The 23,126-nt window shown below is 37.0% G+C and overlaps 1 protein-coding gene across 3 annotated transcripts in view; it reads right to left on the bottom strand.

The window, feature by feature from the left end:
* Window positions 1-23,126, bottom strand: part of SMG7 (SMG7 nonsense mediated mRNA decay factor) — a 101,030-nt gene that overhangs the window by 4,819 nt on the left and 73,085 nt on the right. For 2 of the 3 annotated variants that reach the window (XM_004372903.2, XM_023728116.1), the window contains 15 exons: window positions 22,649-22,820; window positions 21,385-21,456; window positions 20,461-20,611; window positions 19,654-19,789; window positions 15,559-15,721; window positions 15,076-15,232; window positions 13,576-13,646; window positions 12,314-12,374; window positions 9,197-9,316; window positions 8,039-8,327; window positions 5,935-6,079; window positions 5,082-5,464; window positions 4,080-4,451; window positions 945-1,025; window positions 125-284 (listed from right to left, as the gene is read on the bottom strand). In XM_004372903.2, coding sequence (XP_004372960.1) covers window positions 125-284; window positions 945-1,025; window positions 4,080-4,451; window positions 5,082-5,464; window positions 5,935-6,079; window positions 8,039-8,327; window positions 9,197-9,316; window positions 12,314-12,374; window positions 13,576-13,646; window positions 15,076-15,232; window positions 15,559-15,721; window positions 19,654-19,789; window positions 20,461-20,611; window positions 21,385-21,456; window positions 22,649-22,820 — 2,533 coding nt within the window. Of the gene's footprint in view, window positions 1-124; window positions 285-944; window positions 1,026-3,192; window positions 3,343-4,079; window positions 4,452-5,081; window positions 5,465-5,934; window positions 6,080-7,900; window positions 8,328-9,196; window positions 9,317-12,313; window positions 12,375-13,575; window positions 13,647-15,075; window positions 15,233-15,558; window positions 15,722-19,653; window positions 19,790-20,460; window positions 20,612-21,384; window positions 21,457-22,648; window positions 22,821-23,126 lie in introns of all 3 variants that reach the window. The other variant, XM_023728117.1, reaches the window with a different exon arrangement.

Raw genomic sequence — 23,126 nt, 5'->3', positions numbered from 1 at the left:
ATATATATATATATATATATACACACACACATATATATATAAATAATTACAGAAGCATAGTAACTCTTAATCAGCTTGAGTGCACAGAAAATGCAGGGTCTACAGTCTAAAGACCAGTTAATACCTGAACTGGCAGGAAGTGATGGAGACCATGGAGTCCCTTCAAAAAGCGAGTACAGTGATGTTTCCTGGGGGACCATTGAGGGATTGAGTTCTGCTTTAGAGTTGGTTGTCAGGTTTTTCCCATATACCTCATTGAACACACTATTATTTGGGTATCTTTCCTGCAACACAATAAACAGCCAAGTTATAAACTCACTCCAAGGAAAAGAGATTTAAGAAAATGCAATGCTTATGGACATTTGATAAAACTTAAGCTTTTCTTAGTATGACACACTTCTGAAGGCTTTTGTTCCTTTCTGTTTTTAAAAAATTTCCTGTCAAACTCATTTTCCCTTTTGCTTTCTCACCCATTATTTTGCTCTATAAAAATCACCCAGGTTAAAAAATGCAAATTATTTCTTTGACTGAACAACAAAGCCCTAAGGATTTCGATCAGAGACAGGGTAAAATCAAATATCTGGAAGACACTAATAATGGAAGGGAAAGGAAACAGAAAAACAGATACACTAAAATAAAATGGGAAAGAAAACATCAGTAAAAAAAAGTTCAACTTCAAATGTGCTAAGTTAATTTGAATTGTCTCCCTCTTTACTATAAACCAAAAAACCAAACCTGTTGCCGTCAAGTTGATTCCGACTCATAGTGACCCTACAGAACAGAAGAGAGCTGCCCAATGGGATTTCCAAGGAGCGGCTGGTAGATTTGAACTGTCAACAACCTTTTGGTTAGCAGCCAAGTGCTTAACCACTGCACCACCAGGGATCCTCTTTACTATAGCCTCCAATAAAAACACAAAGCAGGAGTCTTAACTGTTTACCCACCTGATTGAGAGAGAATCCGGTGAGGGACAAGAAAGAGGATGAATGTGACATGAGCTCCGAGGGCTTCTCCAATAAGGACTTCTTCAGAGCCCCGAGGGGGAGGAAAAAAAAAAAAGGCAGTTACATTATGTCTTCTATTTTCTAACATTAATCTTAAAATACTATAGAACCAAAGTAGAAGACCACCATTTAAGCATACTTATACCACAAGGGCCTGTGGTATATGATATAAGGCTTAGAAGATAGGAATTCAAATCCATTAATACCATGAAACTAGCTAAGTCCATATGCAACAGGTGAGTCAGACAGAGCCCTCCTTTATTGGTGTATCCTATCCAGCACAGACTGTCTGGCAGGGACCAGAGACCCTGGACAATGGCAATTCTGAGCATTTTCTAGGCATGAACCTCAGGAATCCCCTTGTTAATTGTTGTTGCATGCCCTCGAGTTGATTCCGATTCATTGTGATCCTACAGGACAGAGTAGAACTACCCCATAGGGTCTCCTAGGCTGTAATCTTTATGGTCTTTTCTCCCACAGTGTGGCTGGTGGCTTCAAACTTCTGACCTTGCAGGTGTGCACTTAACCGCTATGCCACCAGGGCTCCTCCCCTTGTTAACAGTCCCACTTAAAACACTCTCAAAACAAGATGAAGAGCTGTTCTGGCACTGTTTTTTCCTCCCAATTTTAAAACACTGAAATTAATGACTTAAAACCTTTCACATCAATGCGACAACTGATTTTGTTAACATGTTTCCTAAGCAGCTCTATTTGTGGTATGTATTAAAACAGTTGCTAAAAGTCAAGCTTCCATTTATTTGGCCCTAAGAAAGTTATTAGAAAAATAAAAAAGCTAAATAATGTTCACTGTCATTTAATAGCTGGTTAACAAACCATTTATTAAACACCTACTACATGCAAAGCACTTTTGCACACCCTATATTGCTGACAATGTTAAATATAGTAATGGCTACGGTAAAGGGTTTTTTTAAATTGTTATTTTAAAACATGCAACAAAATAGATCAAAAAAGCAAAACAAAACAAAAAACCCATACATCTGTTTCACCATCAGCTCCATTTCCAATGGGAGGGGTGGAAGCACCAGGAACCAAGGGACAGGGAAATAAGCGGACTGAGACACTACACTAGGTCCCTCACGCCACCCCAGCCAAAGCAGCAAGAAAGGCCAACATGCAGAGGCAACAGTACAGCAGCTGGACTCCTCCTACAAGCTCTACTCAGTCATGGCACTACTATTATTCTAGTTTCTAAAGGAGCAGTTATCTCTGCTGGGGGAAGGGGCCTTCTACTGCCACTCACCCAGGCAAATTCTTAACTTAAGGGAACTTCAAGTGCCAGGGGTGGCAACTGTTATGATAGCCATTAAGCTTTTATTTCTCCTGGGGTGCACCTTCATCTTACATTTTCTTGCTATGTGTTTGTGGGAAAGAAATAGCAAGAAAGTAAAACTCAGAATCTTTTTACGTATTAAGATGGAGTGAGGGAGGGGAAAAAACCTCACAGCATCTAGTCTTTCTTCCCATCTTTTGTACTCCTCCACCCTTCATAAAATATAATGTAAACACTGAAAAGAGTACAAAACAACGCTCTTTGGAATGCAGGCTGGGTTCTGGAAGATCATTTTAAAAAAGATTACCACTAATAAATTCTTAGATTTTATGTCACCCTAGTTATTCAGTCATTCATGGCAGTCCAACCATGTTTACAAATAGAATCCCCTTGATTTTTCTCATGCTGTTTATGAATCAGGCTCTGAATTTAGATCAGGACTCTTCCTGGGTTCAGACAACCAAACAGAAGAGAGCCACATACTGTTTAATAAGGTTAGTAACAAAAATCCAGAACTTATTTCCTTTCATATTTTGTGTACATCTGAGGAAAAATCTTGCTGTTCTTAAGCAAGATTAAATGACACTTAAAATCTGGGTACAGATGGAAGTGCCACCTGAAAAGTGAATTAACTTGCCAGCATCATGTCCTGTGTGTGACCAGCCCTGCAGGATGCTTTCAGGACAACACATACAACCAAGCTGTGACTTTAAGATTTGGGGGAGGTATGGAGTCTGAAATGTTTTGCCATGTTCTATTCTCATTTAGGGTTAGTTTGGACCATCAATTCTGTAAAGAATGAAAGCCTCAGAAAGAAGAAATTTATTTCAAATACTACAAAATCTCAGGAAAGAAGTTCAGGTTAGTGCAAGCAGCAGAATTACGTCAAATACATACAAAGAGGCTTCGTCCAGGAAGAGAGGCGAGAGGCCCCAGCAAAGCTGGGTAAAGATCAGGAGGGTTAGAAAAAATCAGCTCTTCCTCTTCCTCCAAGGCAGCCAGACTCTTTAACAGGTCCGGAGGAAGCAGAGGGGAGCTCTTGGGGTCCTAGTGACAGAAACGATCACAGTAAGATGCAATAAGGGATGACAATAGAAAAGCACAAAGGTGTAAGTAGCATGATTAGGATGATGAAGGCAACTAAACTCGAGACAGGAAAGAAATCAGTAGTGAAATATACAGGATTACGCAAAGAGGAAAGTGAAACAAGCACAGTGTAAAGAAACACCAAGACAGAACAGAAAGCAGCGAAAATATTGAGAAACAGAGCAGAATATAAAAGGTTAATTTGGCTAGTGAGTAAAACAATGCAAAGTAGCAAACGGATTAGCATATCACGTGCTAACAAAATAGAGAAACAAACTGTTTTCGGAAGTTACAAACACACCTGTTTCTCATGGATAAAAAGGGCAAGGAAAAGGAGCTCCACTGTCCAAGATAACTGGCTGACTTTGTTCCTCTCAGAAAGCAATTTGTTTAAATGCTTGGTAAACCTATTTCTAAACTCAGACGATTCAGCCCAACTGAGAGGAGCTCTTTGTCTAATTCTCAAACATGCTGTGTTAGAGATTTCTGCACACAATTTCTCTGCCAGTCCATCACAGTTCAAAATCAGTTAAAGAATTCTTCAGCTCCTTAAACTCAAACATACTGTGCAATTTTAAAGAGCTGCTCCAGTTACTCAACAGCATTCTGTAGTACTAATGTATCAGAGAGAGCTTTACAAAAGATATGCAGTCCCAGACCTATCTCTAAATTGCCTGGTGACAGGAAAGAACACACACCTCAAATGGCATCCTGGGCACAGGATCCTGTTCTGGACGGAAGACTCCTGGTGACCGTTTGCCCCTGCGGTCTATATTTGCTTGCTGTGCCATTACAGCTCTGTTATCAGCCATGTTGTAGGAAGAATCCCAGTAGAATTCTGGGACCTTGACTTCTGAGGGATTATGGTTATATGGCTCCATGGGAAAAGGCTTCATTTTTTTCTCTAGAGGCTGCTGCTGCATTACAGGAGGTGGCAATGACGGCTCAAACAGTTTTATGGGGTCTTGGGTCTGAAGGTAGTAGGGCTGTTTCACAGGCATGATTTTCCCTAATGGGCCTTGAACCTGAGGGGGATTCCATAGTTGTTTGGAGGCATCTGCCTGTTGATACTACAAAAGAGATGCCTGTCATCAAAGTGAGGATAAAATGTAATGTTACTTACATTCAATGCTCAGAAATCACAAAATGAACTTGCGGAATTTTACAACCAACAAAACCCTAGGCAAGGTAGCAGTTTTATCTTTTGCGTTTTTCAATAGACACAGCTTTCTGGGAACAGATTAAGGATGCTGAACTCATGTTCTTTCAATCCAATTATTTACAAGGTTTAATGAATGAATGTGTGTGTTTTCCCCCTCCTGCTTCAAGTGCTATGGGGATGATAGTATTTAAGGTTGGTGCCATATCTTATTTAGCACTTAATCAAGATTACAGTTCAATTTCCCTTTTCCAGTTTCTGTTCAAACAGAAGAAATTTACAGAAAATATTTTTCTATAAAGCTGATTAATGGCAAAAAGTGGTAGTTAAGATCTAATCTATTATCCTTTACAAAGGTAAGAAGAAAAGTATTTGAACTTCCCTAAACAGCACAGAGAATAGTTTTCTAGTCCCATATTCCTTACAAATCTAAGCAAGAAATGTCTCAAAGCTTTAGTATTTTTAACTGAGCAAATGCTGAATAATTGCAGCCCCCACCCCAGCCCCATTTCAGCATGGCAGTACACCAAGCTGAGCTTACCTGCTGGAATCCAGAGTGGTGAGGAGGGCTTTTCCCCAAAGCCGACACAGCTTTTGTAGGGGATTGCTGTTGCTGAGCTAGAGCCTGAACCTGCAACTGGCTTGTGGACTGTGCTGTTGGCTGAGCTGGTAAAGATGTAAGGGGTTGCTGGGAAGGTGGCTGTGATTGTTGAGGTCCCTGGTTCATTGGCCCCGGTCCAGAGGGCCGTTGCTGGCTGTAAGGAATGTGGGACTGTTTCCCAGCTTGCACCTGGTTTCCTGCTGGAGAGTGAGCTGTAGGCTGAAGAAAGGTTCCTGGGACAGAAACACCAGCTGGGAAGGTATAACCTGAGCCCATAGAAAATGCCACAGGAGGGGGGATAACATATGTTGGGGGCGGGAACCCTTCAAAACAGAAGAATATAACTTTAGTTTAAAGAAATACAGCAAAGAAAAGGAAAAAAAACAAAGTCATCTTTTTTTTTTTAAATGGGTGGGATGTCTTCTTACAAATAATAAAGAGTAAGGAATCAACCAATAGTATAAACCTTTAACTTCAATTAATTTTAAGAACTAAATACAGACCACTGGCTACTTTTCTTCTATCCATGAAAATAAACAGGGTTCTCTAAAGGTGGCTTCTTAAAGATCATGTTTAGTGACAGGAATTCCTTTATGTTAACAAATATGCACTTGTATATAAACTACAGAGCAATGAACCAAAAACAACTTCATAAGCATTAGGGAACACAGAGCTTCCTTCTATCTTTTAACATTATGGTGCAGTAATATCACTCCTATGCAGTATGAATTATTCAATGAATGAATACAAATTCCTACATAGACAGGATCAAGTAGAACGACAAAACATTTACCTGGCCGGCTGGGAAGGGGAGGAAAGGCTCCAGGGTGATGAATGGGGATGAACTGGGAGTTGCTTGCTTGACTTGGGGTTTGAGTTACAGGTGTTTTCCTGGCTTCAGACACTGGAGTCTTTCTTAGTTCTGTCTGGGATTTTACCTATGACCAACAGAAGCAAAACTATCTATAATAATCTGAAAATCAATGTGTCAGAAAGAAGCACCTACTCTTAAGTATTTAAAATCTCATTATGTAAAAAAAGTATACACTGAGAATATTTAAATTCACTTAACTTAAAAATGGAAAAGTCAAAACCAATTTAATTGCCAATAAAGATATAAGGGCTTAGTTTTACTAATGTAAGAATTTTGCTTGCACAGAATCATAAAAATACTAAATATGAAAAAGACCTTGGAGACCATTTGTTTTACAAATGAGACATGTGACACCAAAAAGACTTAAAAAGTTGCCTATGATCTCAAGCCACCTATTTATAGGGCCCAGGGCACTCTATATTCTAATCATTAATTAGCACAGATGAATTGTGAATTAATAACAACTATTAACCCACAGGTGAGAGATCTTTGGCCCTCAGCTTAATTTCACCTGGGCAGTCGCAGGTGTACCACCGGTCAGTTATCCACCCTCCACTCTGCAGCCCTACCACCCCTCAGAATAAATAAGGATACTTTTAGCAGGAACGAACAGGCCCTGAGATCAGATATATGGAGAAGCAGATGCCATGTGCTCCAGATAAAGGCTTTTCAGTTAGACAAAATGAGGAAAAATAGGCAGCATTTATAGCAAATTTGGGATGAGGTTCAGAGGGTGGTGATGTATTGGCTTCTTTAATCATCTGTGGACAGATTTTAGATGAGGGACCAGAACAATGATTTTACTTTCAGTCTGGACTTTTGGGAGGCAGTTACAGAGAATGGAGGCAGGGCAGGCAGGAAAAACACTGGACTCTAACCCTAATGCTCTGATCCTTTGGCTTTCTAGTTCCTTTGGTTTTTTCCTTTCCCTAGCACCTATCGTTCTTCATGTCTTTTCTCAATTTCTAGCATGTTTTTTTTCTGTTTCTCTCCCTACTATTAATCTTAAAGTGAAGCTATTATTTTCTTATTTCTCCCTTTCTCAAAAAATCCCATTAGGGAACTATACTGAAAGTACTGTTTATTTGAAAACAGTCTTCAACAATGTAAAGTTCCTCATGTCTACTGCAAACAAATACATCTGCCAAAATGTGTTAACAAATCACATGGTCACTAAAGTACTTACTCAATGGTTTAAATAAAATCAATTACCAGTGCAGAGTAAAGACTCTTTTCTGTTTATATGATATCATCTGTATCTCTCTGGAAAGGTATGGAAAAACCCAGTCACGAATAACCAAGCAGTGTTTATTTTTTCCCAGCAAGAGACCTGGGTTCTTGCTTTACAAGTTCCCATGAGCCAGGATAACACTTAAGTGGTATAATGCTATTACTGGCTCGGACAGGTACAAATGACGAGGAAAAGAGCCTCTTATTTTCTTCCAAGAATATACTTAATAATTTTGTATGGTAAATCTAGGAGAGAAAAAAAAAAAAACCCTATCAGAGGCTTAATATACTCCTAATTCTATTGGATTTATACAAGATCTCAACTCACCCACTACACATTAACAAGTGGGAATTACATCTTTCAGAGAAAATATGTTTGTGGAATTGACGGCTCTGCAACTGGTCATTTCAAACCACTTAAACTGGTGGGACTGACAAAGAATGTCAGTCAGGTTGAGATTTTTTCACTCATATTAAAATTTCCAAGAATTGATGAAGTAAGCTTCTACCATAGCTCTGCACATAACCTATGCGTTCAGAGAATGCACTGAAGCATCCACAAGAGCCCATTCTCAAGGCTTTAGGAACAAAATGAAAAACCTTGCCTTTTGTGTGAGCCTTCCTCTACCTGCTTTATAGTTCAAATACAGCTTACCTGCACTGCCACATTCTGCTTTCCTGTTTCCTGTAACTTTTCTAAGGTGCATTTCTTGGTTTCAGTTTTCCTCTTGGTGTTGTCCTTCTTTCCATCATTCTTAGTTACAGTTATTCCTTTGCTATAGTCCCTTCTCACCTCTTTGGGAGGAAAACTTCTTCCTTGGTCTCTGTTCACTTCTCGTGGCTTAATGTTCTCTTTGAAGGTGACCACTGGTTTCTCCCCTGTGTCACAGTTGTTGCTTGGATTTCGGCCCGTTGATAGCACTGATTTCAGTCCTGGGCTCCCGTCTGCAGACAGTGACTCTATTATAGATGTTTCTTGCAGAATGAGGTTCTCTTTGGCTTCACTAGGGTCTTCCAGTATTAACTCTGGGATTTCTGTGATAAACAACAATTTCCCTACCTCATTTTCACACTGAATCAGCCTAAAAAAGTAAAAATAAATCCATATATGAAAAACATAAACCTAAAGAACAGTAACAACTGAACTGTGTATGGATCCAACAGTCAATGTATTCCTGGTTCTAAAAACTATGGAAACAGCAAGACATAAAAAAATATGAATTCAGGTACCACAAAAAGTAGTTATCTAGAAATTCAGATTCTCATATCACAATTAACATTACCAAACACATTCCCCTGGCCTTTCGATGTTTTCTAATAATTACAGCTACATTAATGGACCATGTTAAACACAAGGCACTGGCCGAGGCCCTTATGCCCTACATGGGAGCTATATATAATTCCTATGTTATAGGTGTGGAAATTGAAGCTCAGGTGTTAATTCAAGCATTCAACCAGTTAAGTGCCTACAGTATGACAGGAACCTGAATGTAAAAATGAGTAAGTGGTAAGTTACTGTTTCTGAAAAGGTTATAATCTACTGGGGAGATCCCAGGGTCACATACCTGAGAAATGGCATAACTAGAAACTGAAGTCAAACCTGACACCAAAACCTGTGTTCCTTCCACTACAGCCACTGAAACCTGTTCCTGGTCTAGCCTGACTTAAACTGACCACCACACTCTTGCCAACATAAATCACTGTTACTGTGAACATACGATGTAGTTAGACTTACACAGATGTTTATCAATTAGAGAACTAGGGTCAGAATTTGATGGTATGACTGAAGGTAAATAGTTAAGGGTTTATGTTGAGACTTATCAACCTTTTGACTCAGGGGTTCATAACTAACAGCATTATACAAAAGCCTAAAATATATGTGGAGTGTGTGTGTATGCACATATCTGATAAGAAGATTAAAAGGAGAAGAGCAGAAGTTCCGTGGCCATACCTTGGTTGATTATCGGCGATCCATTTGCCTATAGAGATCAAGCGCTGCTGCCGTATTCGTCTTTGCTGACCCTCTTTGTCTCCTGTAATACCCTGGTGGCCTTTGGAAAAATCCAAGTTCCTAAAATTGACATGGCAAATTACAGAAAATTAAACTGCTAAAGATATTTCCCAGGCAACAAAAAAAGATATGTACCAAGTACTCCTGATTAACTGTAATGGCTGCAGATATTTCCCAAACAGGTTAGCAGCTTGATGTAATTAACTGTATTTGTTTGAATTTTTAATTCCTGAAGATTTTAAATACAATGAAGCAAAGTAGAAAAGACAATATGCAAAATAATTACATCAATGTAATAATTTTACTTATACTTCACTTTCTGAGGAGTTCAACTAAAGCACAATGTTTTATCAGTAAAGATTCTTTTTTCATTGTAAAGTTTCATACAAACCCTGCAATCTAAGTAATTTGCTTGAAATGACCATGGCAATGCTGAGCTTCTGAGATGCCTATTCTGATAAACAGTACTAGTCTATCCACTTTTTAAGATGGCCCATTCTAAACCGGAAAAAAGTATAAATACCATTAAGTATATAGAGCAAAAGCTCACTGACATTAGAAGGTTAAACTAATTTTTTCAATAGTGGTTATTTTAGATTTCTCCTTATGAAACAACAATCTCCCCCTCCTCTCAAAGCATCTAAGAATTGCCAGGCAGTAGGCTAGATACTGATGACACAAATAAAAAATTGTCCCAATCTTTAAGGACAAATAATTATTTGTCAGTGTGATAAGTATTATAACGAAAACTATGCAAAGAGAGCATAGTAAAAGAAGGTACTAGCTCCTTCTGATAAGGTCTGGTAAGATTTCACAAAATAACTAATACCCAAGTTAGACCTTTACAGGTATGGGTAAGTGCTTAATGAGCTAGTAAACGGAGTTGGGGGAAGAGGTTATGTTCCAGGCATAGCATGAACAAAGGTCTGGAGGAAACATAGAGCTCCAGAATAGGATGCTGTGTGTATGTATGTAAGTACTGGTGGGGAGGGGATAGTAGTGGCAAAAAATAAGGCTGAAAAACTAAGAGCCTGACAGTGACACAACTTGGACATCAAACAAGAGTCTGGAGCAACTGGGGTGGGGTAGGGTGGATAAATTGAAGTTTTCATATTTGTCACGGCACATCATCAGTTCTATACTTTAAACATATAATTCTGGAGGCAGAGTAGAAATGGACTATAGGAGGAGAGAAGCTCTAAGTAGGAGGTTAATTAGGAAGCCTTTTAATACTCCAGGTAAAAAGTGATAAAAGTCTTAACAAAGGTGAAATGCATGAGAGGAGATAGATCTAATAGGCATTTTGTACACAGAATTACAAAGACTTGGTGAGAAAGAGTAATAGAAATAAAAAATTTTCAGATTTCTAGCTTGGTCATATAGGTGAATAATGTCACAAGCACAAGTAAGAAATATAGCAGTAAGTGTTTTTTGCAGGCTAAACAGGAAAATATAAGCTCAATTTTGGTCATGTTAAAGTTTGAAATGCATAAAGAGGTCAGATTATTAGAAATATAGGTCCAAACTCAAACAGAAGTCAGAACTGATGATCCGGGGCTGACCATCCACGAGATGAAAGCTTAAGACATGGATGAGTTTGATCACCAGGGAGAATGCAGAAAGTAGGGAGGAAAGGCAAGGAAACAATCTTGGTGAACACCACTATTTAGAGGCATGTAGTACAAAAGAAAGAGTGAAACTGACTGAGTGTTAGGGGTAGGAAAAGAGGAGTGATGTCAAGAGCTAAGAAAATGAAGAGTTCGTGAAGGATGGGGGTCAAAAGATTCAGTGCTAAATAAAGATTAAATAGGATAAACGTTATAAAGAAGTCACTGGGATTCGGTAACTACAAGGGCACCGATAGTTTAAACTGCAGTAGGCTGAGAAATGACTGGAAGGTGAAGTAGAGTCCATAAGGTTCTACTCATTTCAGAAGTTTGGTGATGAAGAGAAAGACATGGAAACATAAGAGAAAGGGGGGTTGTGAATTTCTATTTTTAAAGAATAAGGCATACCTGAATGTTATCAGGCTAAACGGAAGTAATTAGTTATACATATATATATAGATATAGATATATAGATATATATATATATATACTGGAAATAAAACACGGAGAGAGAATAACAGCTGAAGCAAGGTTCTTGGGGAGGTAGTAACGGATGGGATCAATGGCCTACATGGAAGGGTAAGACCTGAAAAGGAGTTAAGAATTTATTCCTTAGAAACAGGAGGGAAAGAGACAAAGGATGTTTGGAAAACAGATTAGAGGGAGGGTAGAAGTTGAGAAAGCTGTCTGTCTTTGAAATGGAAAGGTTAGGTCATCTGTTCAGAGTGAGGCAGTTAATAAGGGGTTAATGATGGAGAGTGGAATACTCAGAAATCTCTAAAGGCTACAAACTCATTAAATTTTCCTTCCATATGACTTATGTTCTTGGAGTTTATGTCCATTTTCTAGAAATGTTTAATTTCTAATTGCTATGAAATGTGCCCTGTGGAAGAGAGCGATTCCTATAACAATTACTACTGAGAGCTTAGAACTCTTTCCAGAGATCAAGAGATGGCAATACAAGTAAAGAGAGGGTTTCTGGCTTAATTCTCAAGCTAATCTGAGGTACGAGCTTTGATGACTGGTTTGAGGGAAGCACACAATGATTTCTTTATTCAGTGCTTACAACAAGCTTTATCATCACTATTGATAAGAAAAAAATCAAGCAATATCCTCTGGATTACATCTGTTCCCTATTTTTGAAACATTTACCCTCTAATTTTAAGAAAAGTATAAAAGGTGGAATTCAGTGTGTATCGCTTGGAGAAGAAATTTTTTCCCCCTTTCTTTTTTGTTTTTTAAGCAGTTAGTAATAATATTACACAGGAATAACAGGCATGACATATACAAATCTATTTTCACATCAACAATCTTTCATTACAAGGTGCTATTAAGAAAATGAGACATAGCTGGGACAGATCAGTGATTCCTCTAAACCCAAGCCTGATTCCTGTTATTTGAATGCTGCAATCACCAGTAATGAAGTAAACCTCCTTCAGCTGCCACCCACCTGAAAGAAGGTCTCAAAGCCAAGAATCCTTGTAACTCAAACTCTTCTGGAAGTGGGGTAGCTAGAGAAGGATTGAAACCAAGATTTGTAAACATTTTAATTCTGCTCATTAAATGAAAAACAAAAACAAAACAAAAAAAAAACGGGATCTTCTATACAGAAAGAAACGATCTGTAATGCTCATAGTTCTCTGCTCTTATCTATAGTAACTCCGATAAAATAATTCACCTGTCAAAGCTCTGTATGCTACCTTAGACATGCACCTAATGCTGAGGAGGCTGGGTATGATGGATTTTTTTGAAATCAGCAGTCTTAAAAATTCATAACCTTGGATCCAGTAATCCCAAAACTCAGATCAGCTATCTTCTGGTTACTCCAAGTATTGAGTAACAACACCGACATCACCTGGGAACTTGTAACAAAGGCAGGGTCGTGGGCATGACCTCAATCCCACTGAATCATAAACTGCATTTTAACAAGATCCCATGTGATTCATTTGCAAATTAACACTTGAGAAGCATTGATCTAAGGGAAGGAAAATAGTCAGAAAGGAATCAAATTACAGGTTGTTCAGTGCAGATTTGTAACTGGGAAATTTTTAAACCAATGGAGAAATGAGTAAGTGTATTATGCCTCCTCCACAGGATAGAATGTCATGTAGCCAGTAAAAATCGTGCTTTCAAAATGTATAATGACAAAGGAAAATACTAACAATATAATGTTAAATTTAAAAGGCAGGTTCAAAGCTCTATCTGATACCAATCATATGAAGGTGTGTTTATGTACACACACAAAACAAAACCAAAGAAGATATACTATCATATGAACAGTACAAAGTATCTCCATATAGAGGAACTATGGGTGATCTGTATTCTTTGTATGTCCCAAATTTTCTACAACAAGCAGGTATTATACTTTGATGAGTAATGTTCACGAATTCCTTTTCTTTTCAATGGTAAGAAGAGGAAGGGAAGAAAATGGAAAGAATTTGAAGATATTGCACTCTCTGGACTCCTTAAGTCTATTCAAATGTAGCTAAACAGAAGAATATGCTGCCATATTACCTCTCCAAAAGTCTACAATGTTACAGTATCCTTACCTCTAAACTTAATGTAGAGCTCAAAGTCTCTTGTGAGGTACAGTGTGAGATATAGAATTTTAAGCCAAACACTTAACACTAAAAACCTGTTTTGCTCTGGCCTTAATCTTACCATTAGTGATGGATAACAACATCAACAATACAAGGTTAGGGTAGTCCTTACCATTTGTACTTGAGAGATCCTCTTCATGGGGATGGAAACTATTTAGAAGAGAAATTAGCCAGGGCCAAATGCTGTAAATTAAAGAGATATTTCAGACTTTATTTTTATACAAATGAAACCAGAACACTGATAAGCCATGAAAATGATCTCTACATAACCTTGACTTTATGTATTTTTCCCGTGTCAGCATTTTAAAGGTTTATTTAAAGGCTACATAATTTTCTAAAACATATTTTCAAAGACTCTAGATAAAAGGGTCCGATCTCTCTGCTAAGCGGATCATTTCCCAAGCTCCTAAGTTAACAAATAGTGAAAAATAACTTATAACCTTTAAACACTGGAAATTGACATTTATTAAGAAAACTCTGAAAAGAGAAACAACATATTATGTTTATATGGGGCTTTCATATACATTATCAGTTTCAGAATTCACTGTCAGTTCTTCATTAGGAATTGAGTTCTACGTACCAGTTAATTGTATCATTAAAATCCTTGGTTTCTGAATGAGGCATGTTAGGGTCTCCATTACGGACACAGATTTATAAATACCACTTTACATTTAAACATACCAAAAACACTGCTATATTTCAAACATTAGAAAAATCTATAAATCCGACGCACTACGTATGACTTGGCAAATTTTTTTTTTTTTTAAGTCTTTTTGAGAGAGGCAAACATAACTGAGTAAGAAACTAACTTGAGCTGTAAACTTTCACCTAAAGCACAATAAAATTAAAAAAAAAAAAAGTAGTACAGGGATCTCGGGGTCTTAAATATGGTTAGACCATTTTCTAGGATGTGACGTTGGTCAATGTGGCTGGGCCACAAAGCAGACATTTCAAAAAGATTCCCCTTATGTCCACCATCAAAATATGCATGGGAGGCAGTTTGTAGTCACTGCAAAGACTTCTTGGAAGTATTAATCCTATAATCAAAGGTGTTCTGAAAGTTTTCATTTGTCACTGTAAAATCAAGAGTTCCTAAGCCCAGAATTACTCAGAGTACAGATTACAGAGAAAATGGTGAGAGCCAAAACAACTTCCACTCCTTTATGCTCAAAACAAACAAATATAATTCAAAGTGGGTGTTACTGTAAAGCAACATCAAACAGCTTACATAGGGAAAATAATGGAAGAAAACAAAAATCTCTTCCCTTTAATTCCTAAACAGAGAATTGTGGCATACTGTGAATAGGTAAGAAACTGGTTTTATTTCAAATTCATTCTGAAATGTAAAAATGCCTTTTCCCCAGGATGGCAACTGGGAATAGGGGGCGGGCACAAGGAATCACAAATCCTTAAGACTTGTGGCTCACATAAAGAATTCAAAAAAGCAAAGGAAAAAAAAAATACACAAAAAGGTCTTCAATTCAATTTCCAGAGTAGGCAGAAAATAGTCTTCCACTGTTCAACTGCTGTGTTTTAGAAGCCAGTTTTTACATATCTATGAGTATCAAGCAAACAAAGCACACAAGCGAACACGAAATTCTAAAACACTTACTACTGTTTTTCATCCACCACTGCTTCCTGAAAGACCCTGGGTCTGAGTCTCAGCCAGTCCATGGAGACTTTGACTGCAGGAAGGGGGTAGGCATTGTAGGACTCCTCCTGAGATCCGTTCTGGAGAGGACACTTGCACAGGATGCCAAGAAAAGACACTTAAAGAGAAAATGTATTCAGAAAACATAAGATATCTGAAACTGTGTACCAGTCAAAAGTAAAATATCATTATGAGCCTTCTGTTGTATTCTGCTTAACAAAAACATCTTCTTTCTGAAAAGGCAATTTCTTTCCCTTGCTAAATATGTTATACAGTTGATGAGGGGGTATGAGCAAATAAAAAGGCTGAAACTTGGAGTTTAGGCCTCCTGATTCAATATTAAGAAATACATGACCTTTTGTATGTATTTTGTTGCAATGATGAAAATGGCTAATGTTTTTCAAAGAAAACAGCATAGACCAAGTTAAATGATTTAATACTTACTAAAGAGGGCCAGCAACTGTGTCCAACACAGCTGCTCATCTTGGCTATAACTATGTTGTTCCGTTTCATTGCTAAAGTCACGAAGGTGATGAAGTTGAAACAGGTTAATGACAGTGACATGAACTAACTGCTGAGAGTTGAAAGCTTTTTGGAATAGCAGCCTCTGTAAAAGAAGACAGGAATAACGTATACATAATCAAGAACAGGGGCCATTTTGACACAAAAATTAACTGGCAGTCTGTATTTAGAGCTCAGGTGAATAAACTGTCCCACTCTGAATCCCCAGTATTTTAACTGGGTCTAATGTGGTCTGAGTTTTTGTCTTGAAAGTTATTAATCCAGAAACTACTAAGGCCCACAGAGCTATCTGAGTAATTTCTCAAAATACTCTTTGCAGAAACTATATTATTTTTTAATATAAGAAAAATGTTTTAGGATCCATCAATGACTTTATACATCTTAATTCAACTGAAGTTGTTTTATAAGAGATGTGTATATATAAAAATCTTAAATTGGGATCGATGACTAGAAAGCAGATGCACACAGTGAAAAATAACATTTCAAACAAAAAGACTCAAAAATTACTTCTAAAATTTATTATAAAACTTACTCTTTTAAAGGCTCGACACATTTAAAGAACCTTATTTATAAACAAGGCACAGCCAAGAACATATTGCGGAAAACAGGGTAAATGATGTACTAAACATTAGGATGTGTTATGGGTGCTTCTACAAATTATCACACTAACGTTTTCCCCTATTAGAAATGTCCATTCATCTTCATCACACATGATGGCCTGTTACGAGCACTAAAAAGAGGAATTCACTTAGATGTTCTCAGCTGGTTGCTTCAACTTAATAGTCACCTTTCTACTTTAACATCTACAGTAGTTTCAGAATACCCCCATCAAAATATCTTCAAACATATATCCCTAACAAAGGTGATAGCTACTGGAGAAGATATCCTGGCTTCATCAACACTTTGGCTACAGCCAGCCTCCCTCCCTCTCCATGCAAAAGTTTTGGAGACAGTGGGAATTCATTGTCACCAGCAGTGACAAGACAGCCTACTACCTCATAAATTTAGAGCTGCCTTTGTCCAACTTATTTTATTTTTCTATTTACGGAGCTAAAGAATCTGAAATAATGAATATGCTTTATGATTCTAATAGCAAGGTCTTTCACATTATCACTGGAGAAAACTACAATTCCATTCCCCCTATCTTAACTCTATTCTCCCAATCACAAGTCTCAGCCTCCTTGCCTGCTGCCATTCCAGTGTATACATCTAGACTGCTTAACTCTTTTCCAAAGGCATCAAGTATTTATTTCTCTTTCCTTTTCTCAAAATTTTCTGAAATTCTACCTCTTCCCCAAAATTGTTCCACAAAATTTTTCCTTCAATTTCTACATCCAACCTTCTAGATAAGCTGATCATTTACACAAACGCATAACATTGGTATAAAATGAAAGTAATAACTTCTATTTTTCAAAAAGTATTTTAAGACGATAATATGGCAAAGTCCTATAGAACAGCCATAGCCTTTAAAGAATTTCCTAGTGTATTCACAGAAGCAGTAATGCATACAAGTGGAGCCTAGTACGAACAAACAACAATGCAAACTCATGAAGGCAGAGCTGTCTTACTCTATTCTGTATCTCCAAGAGCCTAGAAAAGTACATGGTACATACCTACCTACCTACCTGTTGCCATCGAGTCGATTCCGACCCATAGCGACTCTATATGACAGAGCAGAGCTGACAAAGGAGCAGCTGGTGGATTCAAACAGCTGACCTTTCGGTTAGCAGCCAAGTTCTTAACCACTGCAACACCAGGGCTCCACATGGTACATAGTAACCAAAACCAAACCCAACCCATTGCTGTCGAGTTGATTCCGACTCATAAGCGACCCTGTAACACAGAGTATAATTGCCCCATAGGGTTTTCAAGGAGTGGCTGGTGGATTCGAACTGCTGACCTTTTGGTTAGCAGCCAACCTCTTAACCACTGCGCCACCAGGGCTCCACAAAGTACATAGTAGGACTCAATAAATACATAATAAATGAATAAATAAACCTTAGAAATGATAAGAGACCTCAGAAGTGGTAACGTATAACCTTTAGAAGTGATAACGTATCACCTTTAGAAGTAAATGTGAACTCAATCAATTGTAATTTCGTAAGATTTAGATTGTAATTAGAGGGCCTCCCAGGGAACAAAATCAGACTGGAACTGATTGATATTTTTTGCTACTCAAATGTTCAACAGCAGTTAAGGAAAACAATGAATTAGATATGATTAAGAAACAGGATATATTTAACAGATAAATAAAACGTCTTGCATCTCAATTCCTAGATACCAGGCCTTAAATCCATCAAAGGACCTCAACTTGGTACATGTTTCTGCTTAAGACTGCTAGTTAGATACGCTGACGTTTACAAGTGAATGATACTAATTATCTACATATGCTTTAGAAATACTTTTGAAGATGTACTCAACTATGCTACAATTTCATTCCAACAATGCTCTTCTGATTATTTCAGTATTGGGTAAGGATTAAGAGAGATCTGCTTCATACTATGTTTAACTTTGGAGTGTTGGAATGATACTTCGAAGAGTATTTGTGCAACTGCCCACCTACAACCACCAGAACTTCACATACAAATATAAACACATACTGGAAGAGACTATTAGTATTTGAAGTTGAGCCAAATACAAAATTGACTAGGTTCTAGACTAAAATAACTCATACAGAGTAGATCTAATTAGGGCAATCCCCCCCCCCCAATTTAGGGAGTATATTTTTCATAGAACCAGCGCTTGAAGCAATCTCAAGAAGTCATTTAGTCCAATCCTCTGCTTTTTAGCAGGACTGCACCGGAACCATCCAAGAAAGCTAGCTGTCAATCCTACTGTTAAGATCTCCAAAAAGGGAGAGTCTACCACTTCCCTAAACTCTTAAAATTATTGTTCATATATCTGATTACTTACTACAAAACTATTTAAATTTGTTTGTTCTTCCTCAGGCTTGCGACATTAAAAAGTTAGCTTTTCTTTTCAGACACCCAACCCTATAAATGATACATCTTGGACTAAGTTTAAACAGCCACTAAGAGAAGCGGAAAACAAGGGACTTGAAAAGTTTACTTTAAAATAAACCATTTCTATTATAATTATCTAGTATAATCTCTCGCACATAGAAATGATCAACTAAAAAACGATTATCTGCAAAAACTATTTCAAACTGCTTATATTTGGCTAAATGTCTCTTCAAGTTCTACAATCTCTCGAAATGTGAGACTTTGAAAACATTTATAGAAAAGCTGTAAAGCAGTTACAGATAATCCTCCAAGCATATAGATTCTGAGAAATACCAACAAATATAAAATGTTCTTTGTGACTATTTTGTTTACTGTTGATCCCAGTGCCTAAAACAGTGACTGTTTTAATAGTCAAGAATTTGTCAGATAAACGAATTAAAAATAAATATTTAATTCTGACTCCTCTTATGTATTATTTACATTTCAAATGCTAATTTCTTAACACACTAACAAAAGATCATTTTCAAATATATACACAGAACAAAGGTTATTTAATTTTTATCTCCTTATACAAATAAGTAAAATATATTCCTACTGAATAAAATTCTCATTCCTTTCCTCTAAACTACCACAATTTCTGAACTATTGAAGCACAATGAGAAAAATGAATCAGTCTGCAGAATGAAAATATCTATAAGCAGGTGACAGAATCATGTAAGAACACAGGAACCAGCAAAAGGAGTATTTTTCAAAATAAAGAAAGAAGGGCTGGAACTGAGAAGAAGAAGTTATTTTTTTCCCCACTTTGATACATTTTGCCAAATGGCAGCTACTCAGTGAAAACATTGCTACAGTGTTTCTTTATATACACTGTACATCAGCTTAAATTGAGGGCCTACTGTATGCAAGAATTTCATATGCTTCAAAAGTAATTTTTACTAATAGCTCACAGTTAAGTAATGACATAGAAACTGAGAGTGAGTTTCTTTCAAATCTTACGCTTCTTGATTTAAATAAGACAAAAAAAAAAAATTCTCTGTTTTTGAAATCTAACCTTAAACTGTTCTTCCAATTTCTCTCGAAGAGGGCTCAATTTTTCCAAGCTCTTACTCAGGTACACATGACCGTGGAATTTAATAAAGGCCTTGATGAAGTCAGAAACACCCCATTTGGTTTTCACCTCATCCCGGCTGAAATGAAGGGAGAATTTCCATGAATTTTAAGCAGCAACAGCTGAAACCTATTAAAGAAGGTTCTGGCTTGCAAAAACAAGTTATGTAAGTATCTGATACAGAAAGACTCTGCATGAAACTTTTCAACTGTAACACACTCAGACAAGTCAGTATTCAGCACCTGTACTCTTCTACTGATAACAAATCAGACTGGTTGAAATTCAGGGACTATGAATAAACCTATTACGATATATCTATTATGTTTACAAATTAAACAAAAATAAGGGAAGAGAAGCATGGGTAACTGGCCCTTATTTTCTTGTACATTAATTTTTTGTTTTCAACTGTGCTTTAAGTTAAAGTTTACAATTCAAGTCAGTTTCACATACAAAAATTTATACACACATTGCTATGTGACCCTAGGTACTCTTTCTATAATGTGACAGCACACTCCTCCTTTCCATCCCAATTTCCCGTGTCCATTCAACCAGCTCCTGTCCCTTTTTGCCTTCTCATCTCGCCTCCGGACAGGTGGAGTTGGCTTCGGGAATGGTTTTAGTTCTTGGCTAACAGAGAGTCTGGGGGTCATGTCTCAGTCAGACCATTAAGTCTGGTCTTTGTACATTAAAATTTGAGGGGGCAGGACTATCAGGTTACACAAAGTCCTCTTTGAAAGAAGTCAACCCTACCTTTCCAGTGCTTTAGAAAGTGCTTTTTGTAGATTAGTGGAGGCAGCTGGGAAAGGGAACTTCACAGCTATACTTCTGCAGTAGTAGAAAATTGTGGTCAGATGGTCTCCTTTGGAAGAAGCTAAGATAGCCAACTGATTGTAAGGCTGACCTAGAGAAGAAAGTTAATATTCTAAAGTAGTCCAAAATGCACAAAGTCTTGCTATCAAAATACAAAATTATCAGTTTTTAAATTCTCAAATTAATAATGAGAATATTTTATAAGCTAATTCTCATGATTCTACCTTATTACAAACGGGCATCATATAAAACAGCACACTTATTTTTGGTTTCGTGGGCCAAATAGTCTCTGTCACAATTATTCAACTCTGCCATTGTAGAGTGAAAGCAGCCAAGTACAATGTAAAACAAATGGTGTGGCCAGACTGCCATCCCTTCTTTAGACCCTCTAATGGGGCTCCTTTTAGAATCTAAAGGAATTTCAATGTGGCTTAACAAGAATGACTTATATCACCAAATATCTGCTGCAATTTCTTTAATTCAGGAATCACTGCTAACAACTATTTCAGAGCAACCAAAAGATAAAAACACTATCCTTTAGGTAATAAGAGATGATTTTTCTAAGGAGAAAGTGGCAGTATTAAAGACAGATAATTCCTCTATATAAGCAATTAAGGAAGCTAGAGTTGTAGGAACTATTTTAGACAACATTAGGGGATATTCTATTTTTATTGTTTTACTGACAATAAGTCACCTTATTTAAAAAAAAAAAAAAAAAAAGTCATTTCAGGTCTTATGGAAAGACAAAACCAAAACTCAACATCTATTTTTCATGAATCTTGAAATATGAGCCTTAAGTTATTTTCCTTATTGTGATAAAGAATAAAGTATCACAGTCAACTTCAAGCTGACAGGCCCACTCACCATTGGAGGGGACAAGCTGAGCTGCATGCCTATAGTAGGACTCTGCCTGGCTGGTCTGGTTTCTGTATCGAGCTAAGAGGAGGAAAAAGAAAATTTAATGTAAACAACAATGAAACCCCAGTAGGGGAGTATTTCCAAAACAGCTATGATTTTAAATTCTAAAATAATAAAGACATTACAGTTAATTTAAGATTACAGACAGAAACCAAATACTTTAAAACAAATTAACTATAGGATTATGTGTGAAGTGTCCATCCAGCCTTCCCTATTTGGGACATTCAGCATGGAACCAATTTTAAAGCTTACCTAGCCCCCATTTTCAGGTCCTCCAGTGTCATGCATCACCAGCTCCCACTATGGACTATGCTGGTGACCTGGAGCCGGCCCACAAGAAGGGGTGAGTTATATGGCACTTAAAAACAAAACAAAACAAAAAAAACACTATACAATATGATCTGAAAATTATGTATATTTCTTCAGTATCTTATAAAGTGATTTTGAAAAATGCCTTATATCTATTGCAATATTATGTATGTGTGTGCAAAGAATACATTTAAAGCAAAAACAACCTAAACACACTATTCACTGAATCTCAATGCAGAACTCAGTGCTTACTTTGATGTGACCCCTCAGGGAGCCAATGATTTATGACATTAAGAAACCTAAAATCTTCCAACCTAAAAGTAATAATGTTTTCCATTCCTTGTTATTTGAGGACAGTCAAAACATAATCCTATAGTTAATTTGTTTTATAACCTTTTGAGGCCACCTTAAAGGAATGAACAAGAATAAATAAGTTAAATAACATTTCTAGATGAAATACATAAAATGGAAATATGAATTTAATTTTAAAATGGAAGCAAAGTTAAAAATAAGCTTTTAGTATGGTAGGAAGGAAATAAGGCAATCTAGTTTCAGAAGGAGTAATTTATAAACCCCATAATTCCAACAGAGTAGACTTTTATTTTAGGAAAATTTACAAACTTAGTTTTGATTACATTTTTGCTGTTTAGTATCTGCCTAGATCAACAGTAGTTTGCACAATAAAACTTAAATCTTAATAGGAAAGTTACTTCCTTCAAGATGGTCTGCCAATCCCACAACACCGAGAAATTCTAAGTTCCTTAAAAAAATTTTTTGTAATTTCCTCTGATGATAATCTAAATTGTGTGTGTATGCTAAGCTTAAAGGAAAAGTTTCTTTCTATGACTACTCCAAAGAAAAGGATGAATGTATCATCAATTCCTTCACCCGAAAGGCTCACCAATGTCTCCAAGGTGGACGAGGCAGTGCTGGCAGATATAGGAACAGGAGCTAGACTGTGGCTTCACTATGGCGCTGGTATGCGTCTGTTTATTGCTGATAATTCCCAACTGGGAAGACTTCACACGGCATGGTAAATCTACATTAAACACTGTACACAGCTCTTGTAATAACTAAAAGAAAAACATGAGCAAGATTTAGCTGGTAAGTCAGAAGTGCTATAACAGTAAAGTCTGCACGAGTCCTGTACCTAGTATCGTATACTGCTGAGACCTTAGCAAGAACTGCAGGAAAGTTATATGGTAACCTTTCATACATACAGCTCAAAGGATAACTAATATCATTCATTATAAATCATATCTTCTGAATTCTCAAGTATTAGAGCAACCAGGACATATTTAAAAGTAACAGCAGCATTTTTTTAAAAAGATGATTTGCCTGAATAGGGTTTTCAGACACATTCAGCAAGCAAAGAAAAG

This window comes from Trichechus manatus, unplaced genomic scaffold (genome assembly GCF_000243295.1).
Source record: "Trichechus manatus latirostris isolate Lorelei unplaced genomic scaffold, TriManLat1.0 scaffold00021, whole genome shotgun sequence".
Classification (NCBI taxonomy): domain Eukaryota; kingdom Metazoa; phylum Chordata; class Mammalia; order Sirenia; family Trichechidae; genus Trichechus; species Trichechus manatus.
The sequence above is the reverse complement of the archived record's forward strand: the minus strand, read 5'-3'. Positions and strand labels throughout refer to the sequence as shown.